Source organism: Chaetura pelagica, unplaced genomic scaffold, assembly GCF_000747805.2.
Source record: "Chaetura pelagica isolate M959 unplaced genomic scaffold, ChaPel_1.0 scaffold493, whole genome shotgun sequence".
NCBI lineage: Eukaryota > Metazoa > Chordata > Aves > Apodiformes > Apodidae > Chaetura > Chaetura pelagica.
Window position 1 is genome coordinate 175,094 of NW_009952696.1, and position 7,993 is coordinate 183,086.

Sequence of the window (7,993 nt, forward strand, 5' to 3'; positions counted from 1 at the left end):
GTAGAAATGGCCACCAATTGGTGAACAGGCTTTGGGGACATGATACTGTCTGGGTTCAGGCCTCGTTAGGGTTTCCATGTTGTACATTATGGATGTGCTTCAAAATCCCTCACAATTTAATGAGTGCAAAAAGCTGCTTGAATTAATGAGTTCATCTCTGGCTTGGTGAAAAACTGTCACCTTCACGTGTTCCTCCTTTGTTCCTGTTTCAGGTTTCTAGCTTGGGATCCTCCATCGAGCGGGTGGCCCCACTCCCAGGCCTGCTGCCATGTCGAAGCTGAAGAGCTCCGAGTCGGTGCGCGTGGTGGTGCGGTGCCGGCCCATGAACAGCAAGGAGAAGACAGCTTCCTATGAGAAGGTGGTGAACGTGGATGTCAAGTTAGGGCAGGTCTCGGTGAAGAACCCACGGGGAACATCTCATGAACTGCCTAAAACCTTCACCTTTGATGCTGTGTATGACTGGAATTCCAAGCAGGTTGAGCTCTACGATGAGACCTTCAGACCTCTCGTGGACTCCGTCCTGCAAGGGTTTAATGGGACAATCTTTGCCTATGGGCAGACTGGGACAGGGAAAACTTATACAATGGAAGGGGTGCGTGGTGATCCTGAAAAAAGGGGGGTCATCCCAAATTCATTCGACCACATCTTCACCCACATCTCCAGATCTCAAAACCAGCAGTACCTGGTTAGAGCATCGTACCTGGAAATCTACCAAGAGGAAATCAGAGACTTGTTATCGAAGGATCAGTCCAAGAGGCTGGAGCTGAAGGAGAGGCCAGACACGGGGGTGTACGTTAAGGATTTGTCCTCCTTTGTGACGAAAAGTGTCAAGGAGATAGAACACGTGATGAATGTGGGGAACCAGAACCGCTCGGTGGGGGCCACCAACATGAACGAGCACAGCTCCCGTTCCCACGCCATCTTTGTGATCACCATAGAGTGCAGCGAGCTGGGGCTGGACGGGGAGAACCACATCCGGGTGGGGAAGCTCAACCTGGTGGACCTTGCGGGCAGCGAGCGGCAGGCCAAGACTGGGGCCCAGGGGGAGAGGCTAAAGGAAGCCACGAAAATCAATCTCTCTCTCTCAGCTTTGGGCAACGTTATCTCTGCCCTGGTAGATGGCAAGAGTACCCACATCCCCTACCGGGACTCAAAGCTGACCAGGCTGCTGCAGGACTCCTTAGGTGGCAACGCCAAAACGGTGATGGTGGCCAACATTGGCCCTGCCTCGTACAACGTGGAGGAGACGCTGACGACGCTGAGATACGCCAACCGTGCCAAGAACATCAAGAACAAACCACGAGTGAACGAGGACCCCAAGGACGCTCTGCTGCGAGAGTTCCAGGAGGAGATTGCTCGCCTGAAGGCACAGCTGGAAAAGAGGTCCATTGGGAAAAGGAAGAGGAGGGAAAGAAGGAGAGATGGTGGGGAAGAGGAGGAGGACACTGAGGAGGGTGAGGATGAAGGAGACGACAAAGATGACTATTGGAGGGAGCAGCAGGAAAAGCTGGAGATTGAGAAGAAGGCAATAGTTGAAGATCACAGCCTCGTAGCAGAAGAGAAGATGAGGCTGCTGAAGGAGAAGGAGAAGAAAATGGAGGACCTGAGGCGAGAGAAGGAAGCGACAGAAATGTTGAGTGCCAAAATCAAGGTAGAATTCTTCCTTGTCATACTTTTTGAAAGCAATTTATTTGGGCTGTGGGGAGAATAGAGGGTTTCCCAATTTGGAAGGATGTTTCACAAGAAGTTTCCAGGATATTGATTTGTGTTTAGGTTGGAAGATTTTAAAACAAACCATTTCTAGACAGAAGTTGGAATTTCCACCATTAATTCCATATTTCAATGTTCATGAATTGCTGCATTGTTCTCGTGTGCTGGTCTTGGGGGATCTCAAGCACTCAACGAGTGGAGGGTGATGATCCATCTTGCGCCACAGGCTGTGGCACAAAAAATGCCTCTTCCTGTCTCAGATCAGCAGAAAGTTCTTGACAGGGGAGTCCACGTTTTGGTTCTTCAGCTTGGCCACACGTGGCAGCAGGGCCTCCTGTGCAAGTGACTGTTACATGAATCCCACAGCTTTATAGGAAGCTTAAGAAATGGGAATTCTTGTAGCAGCAGTTACATTTTGTGGTCACTGCCAGAAAAATCCAACCTTGGTTTTCCCTTTCAGGCAATGGAAAGCAAACTTCTGGTGGGAGGGAAGAATATTGTGGATCACACAAATGAACAGCAGAAAATCCTGGAGCAGAAACGACAGGAAATTGCAGAACAGGTACCAGGAAGAACATTTGTTCTTTTGTACAAAAAGCCAAACTGCACAACTTCCACACCAATTGTGTCAGGAGAAACTGTAAGAAAGTTTCCCCAGGGTTAACCCTGGAATGGGTTGGTGCCAATCCTTTATCCCAAAGGCAGGGGGAAGGCCTCATGTCCTGTTTGTCACTGTATGAAACAGGTAAAGGAGGTTTGTAATAGTTTTCTTCCAGCTTTTCACCTTAAAGACATCTGTCCCGACTTGACTGGAGCTGTCTGCAAGTGAAGAAGTAACTGGAAGCCTCAGCGATGGCCCAGCCATTGGCTCAAGGGAGGGATGTTTATTGTGTGGGGCAAGTTTCTTTTCTGTTACATATTTTCTGTTGGTGGTTCTTTAAGTGCACTGACTGATACAAATAGATACAAAGGAAAAAAAGGAAAATACTTTAAACGTGGCATTTGGTTCTTTTCATTGAAGCCTGAGCACTCATTCACCCTGTCAGGAGCAAAACAAGGACAAACAGGAGTTAATGCTTCTGGTATCCCTAAGGCAAGAGGTAGGAAGAACCTGAAGCTGAAGCCAAAGCCCTAGAGCACAGGGAAGTGAAACCACCCTGAGCATTGGTGTGGAGGTGGCAGTGTCGTTGTGTCCCTGGGATCTTCAGCATTGTGTGTCACTCTGCAGAAACGCCGGGAGCGGGAGATCCAGCAGCAGATGGAAAGTCGGGATGAGGAGACTCTGGAGCTGAAGGAGACCTATAGTTCTCTTCAGCAAGAGGTGGACATAAAGACCAAAAAGCTCAAAAAGGTAAAAAAAAAAAAAAAGATGGCAGGTTTAGGGTGTTGGGAATGAAATCGGCTGGAGTGTGAAAGTGCCAGGGACACTGGCAAGTCCTGACTTTGACTCTTGGCTGTTCCAGTTATTTTCCAAGCTGCAAGCTGTGAAGGCAGAGATCCATGATCTCCAAGAAGAGCACATCAAGGAGCGCCAGGAACTGGAACAGACCCAGAACGAACTTACCAGGGAACTAAAGCTGAAGTGAGTCCCATCACTTCAGTGCTGGCCATGAGCTGTCAGTTTCTCTGGAGAGTGGAGGGAGGGGCTGCAAGGCATGTGCTTGTGGAACAGGAGTTCAACAGGAGAAAACAAAACCATTCCTCCTTTTCCAGGGTTGTATTAAGTCAGTGGAGAAATTAATCTGCTAATTATGTTTCTTGTGTATTTCCTGTTTTTCTGCTTTTGTGTAGGCACTTGATTATTGAAAATTTTATTCCCTTGGAAGAAAAGAATAAGATAATGAACAGATCATTCTTTGATGAAGAGGAAGACCAGTGGAAGCTGCATCCAATAACCCGTCTGGAGTGAGTGTGCTTCTCATCTCTTCCTAGGGTGGAATTGTAGGTCATAGAAAACCCTCTAGCTGTCAAGAACAGGGAATGTCACAAGAGGAATTGAGTTGGAGATTTACATTGGCCCTTCAGGGTTCAGAGCTTCTTGCTGCACAATAAAATAAAAATTCCTCTTAGTAGGTTGAGTAAAAGAGGAATGTAGAGTTAGGAGAATTCTTGGAAGATTAGGATTTTTCTTCTAGATGACCCAAATAATTATGTGTAAAATATATGCAATAGTGTCTTTCCCATTAAAACATCAGTGGATTTCCACTGTATTTCTTTCCTGTTTTAGATAGGAAAGCTCTCAAAAATAATACGTATGCAGAAATGCTGCCCTTGTGCAGGGGACGGATGGGACAGGATCACCCCTTGGTCCCCTTGTCTCTGCCTCCTGCAGAGCAGTTTGTGCTCACTTGGAACAGATTGATCCCACACAGATGTGTGGGATTTGCAGAACATAGAATCATAGACTGGTTTGGGCTGGAAAAGACCTTAAAGATCATCTAATTACAACCTCCTGCATGGGCAGGGACACCTCCCACCAGCCCAGGTTGCTCCAAGCCCCATCCAACCTGCCCTTCAACACTTCCAGGGATGGGGCAGCCACAGCTTCCCTGGGCAACCTGGGCTAGGGTCTCACCACTCTCACACTAAAGAGTTTCCTCCTAATATCCAACCTCAGTCTCCCCTCTTCCAGTTTTAATCCATTCCCCCTGGCCCCATCCCTCCCTGCCCTTGTCCCAAGTCCCTCCCCAGCTTTCCTGGAGCTCCTTCAGGCACTGGAAGGTGCTCTAAGGTCTCCCCGGAGCCTTCTCTTCTCCAGGCTGAATGTTGTAGCTCATGAACTCCAAGAAGAGTCTTTGGTCTTGGTGTGCAACAGACTGAGTACCCATTTTTCCCCAGCAACCAGCAGATGATGAAGAGGCCTGTCTCTGCTGTGGGGTACAAACGGCCCCTGAGCCAACACGCCAGGGCATCCATGATGATCCGCCCAGAGGCGCGGTACCGGGTAAGCCCAGATGTGCTCACAGCCTTCCTGTCCTCACCCCCCTCAGTGGGAATTTCAGAGCATTGTTAGTTCTTCCATGGTCTGTACATTTTCACCGGGTCCTGCACACATTTATAAAGCATTTCAAAATCAGCTTCTGGAGGGAAAAGAAGCAGTCAGTATGGCTGTGACCCTGCTTTGCCTGCCTTAGGCCGAGAACATCGTGCTCCTGGAGCTTGACATGCCCAGCCGGACAACGAAGGACTACGAAGGGCCAGCCATTGCTCCCAAAGTCCAGGCAGCTCTGGAAGCAGCTCTGCAGGAAGAAGATGAGATACAGGTGGACGCTTCAACCTTTGAGAGCACTTCCAATAAGAAAGCAAAACCCAGGTGAGCTGTGCTCCTCACGAGCGAGCAGGCAAGGCCACAGCAGAGGAGCAGGCAGAGCTGCTGCCAGCATTTCTTGGCAGTGCAGTTGGGAGTTGGCTGTAAAACAGGGAGAGAGAAAGGAGCATGGGACAGGAGGGAAAGCTGAGATGGGGTAGAGAATAAATCCAGTAAAAAAACCCACAGAAGTGTCAGAGTTGGAAGGGACCTCTAGAGATCCTCTAGTCCAACTCCCCTGCTAAAGCAGGATTACCTGGAGCACATTGCCCAGGACTGCATCCAGGTGAGTCTGGCTTGTCTTCAGAGGACTCCCCAGCCTCGCTGGGCAGCCTGTAATTCAGCTTTTGTAAGATTAATATGGTAAGAGATGACGTTGTTGGGGCTTTTTGTTTATTTTTTCATTTTTCCTTCTTCAGGCCTAAAACTGGAAGGAAATCAGGGGGATCCTCTGCAGCAGGCACCCATAGTTCCCAGCTCTACCCACAGTCCCGAGGGCTGGTTCCAAAGTAAAACCAGCAGTTCCTCTCCAGGGCACCAACAGCCTTTGCCTTCCAAGAGCAGAGACAAGTGGGAACCTGCAGTGAGTCCTTCCCGGGCCCTGGCCCCGTTCCCTGGAGATGGCCTCTTTGCTCCTTAACTGACTGGTGCCAGCCCAGGGGCACTGAGCCTCAGGAAGATCAGCGCTTGCAGTTCAGCCTTTGGCCTATGTGGGGAACAGATTTTAGTTAGGAAACCAGAAATGCATGAGGTACGTTCAAGTGTATTAGAAGCAATGGGAAGCCCAGGGATCACCTGGCAGCATCACCCTCTGTCCTGCGCTGCCCTGGAGCTGCACTGGGCGTTTTAGCTCTTGGGCAGTGAGAAGATGGAGTTGAAAGTCTCATCTCAACTGAACCACCACTCCAGAGCTCCACCATGACAACCATAAAAAGCAGTGTATCCGTTCCAGCTTGACTAGGTGCATAGTTTTTCCTCTTCCTGCTGGGAAGGCTGGCATCATTTGGAGTCAGGAAGCGGCTGGGACAGGCAGGATGGCAGCATGTGCTCACCAGCAGACAGCTGTGCCTCCCTTGAGAGCTGCAGGACCAAAAGAGGGGTCTTGAGAGTAACTTTGTGCTCTCCAGAAAGGAAGCCATAGGAACTGAAGTCCTCTCCTTGTTTACAGGCCTAAGTGAGAGCTCCTCCAACCTGCCCTCCTACAGACCTCCCTCCTACCAGCAGGAACCACCTTGTCAAAGAACACATCTGCCTACCCTGCCAGCTCCACAGCCTCCTTCCTCTCTCCAGCCTCCCTCTCTACCCCTGGCATTTCAAACCAGTGCCCATCCACAGTCTGTCAGCCATGGGGCCATGTCCTGTCTCTGCTCTCCCTCCCAGCTGGGCAGAGTCCTGGGATGTGGAGCTGCCTGGGAACACACCCTTCCCACAGGCACGATCCTTTCTGTGCTGCCTGGGGAGGTTCCGCGTTTGGTGCCTCTTGTGCCTCACTTGTTCCACGTTAGAAGCTTTCCCTTTGCACCTCCTGGCCATGTAGAGCCTGCTGGGGATGGAAGCACATATAACCCAGCCTGGGAAGTGGGATCTGGTGTTAATTCCAGGGGTTTTACTTTGCAAACAAGGGAGGAAGAACTCCTGCTTTTTGATGGTCTCTCTGCAAAGCTGCCCTATGACTAAAGCAGGCTCCTGGGATGCTGCAGCCTCGTGTGGCAGGTGGAGGGAGGTGGAACTGCCACACCAAGGACAGTAAGGTGTCCCTGTCTAGTGTCACAGCTCATCTGTAAGTTTTAGTTCACTGTATATTGGGACTTGGGATGTTCATTTTTCCTCTCGCTGTTGTCCCATGAACGTTTTTACCCATTTCCCTCCCTGATGATCCCCTCCAGACTGACACGTGTGAGCACGTGAGGACGTGCCTGGTTTTAGAAATGTTCTGCTGTGTGGACTCTGCCTTGTGCTCTCATCCTGTGCCTGCTGAGTGGCCCCACCCAGCTGGGGGGACATCCCCCCACCATCAGGCCCCGGGTGCTGGGCATAGCTCACCTGCCCCCTCCCTCCTGTGGGCAGGGTGAGCACACCCCAGCTCAGCTGCTGGGGTTCATGGAGTGCTCTTCTGGACCACAAGATTGAGATTTATATATACACACATATATGCATATATATATATATTAGTTTGTGGGGAGGAGCAAGCAGTTTGCTCATGGCTGAGAGAGCAGGCATCTGACACTTCTCTTTCAACCTGAACACAGAAACCTGGCATCAGCCTCTTCTTCCTAAAGCACTGCTGATGTACAGAGAGCCTTGGAATTGGCTCTCACAGCATAATATAACATCCCCTTCTCTTCCCTCTCCTCCCTCTTTTTCTCTAGCACATTATCTTCTGTATGTGGATGTTGTAAAAGATGATTTTATGGTGCAAGTGCTCGGAGAACTGAAAACGAGGGGCTCAGGATCCTGAGACAGCAACAAACCTGTAGGCACGTGGGTACATACCATGTACACATATGTTCAGTGTCCATACACAGACATAGCTGTGTCTGCATGTGCACACACCTCCCTGGTCCCTACTGTTCCATAGGAATTTATATTAAACTCATATGCTGGAAACTCCCCCCAGGGCTGGTCCAGTGGAAATGGCTGTGCAAACCCCAGCTGGTCTGCTGTAGTGTTGATAAGCTGGCTGGTGACTCTGTCAGCAAGGCCCTGCTTTTAATTGTTAGAAGTAAATTAGCAAGGTGAAAGAAATTCATTAGGGTGGAAAAAAAGAATAAAATTGCATATTTAGTCATGGTACTTAAAGGGGAGGTGTGGGTGGTGTAGTGGGCAACTCCAGATCCTTACAGAAGCTTTTAGAGTCTCATTCCAATGGACTTGCCCTCATCCAGGCACTCAGCAGCACTGATACTAATACTACATGATGTCTTAAGCTGTACAAAAATGTGCTGAGCTCTGGCTTGGAGTTTTTAAGACACATTC

General features: G+C 49.7%; 1 protein-coding gene across 1 annotated transcript; it reads left to right on the forward strand.

Annotated features, from left to right (window-relative positions):
- Positions 1–209: 209 nt before the first annotated feature.
- Positions 210–6,358, forward strand: KIF3B (kinesin family member 3B). The gene is made up of 8 exons (XM_009993987.1): positions 210–1,651; positions 2,171–2,272; positions 2,939–3,061; positions 3,174–3,292; positions 3,502–3,615; positions 4,549–4,654; positions 4,845–5,023; positions 5,437–6,358. Exons 1-8 carry the CDS (start codon positions 269–271, stop codon positions 5,528–5,530), a joined length of 2,220 nt encoding a protein of 739 aa, XP_009992289.1. The 5' UTR covers positions 210–268; the 3' UTR covers positions 5,531–6,358.
- Positions 6,359–7,993: the final 1,635 nt, after the last annotated feature.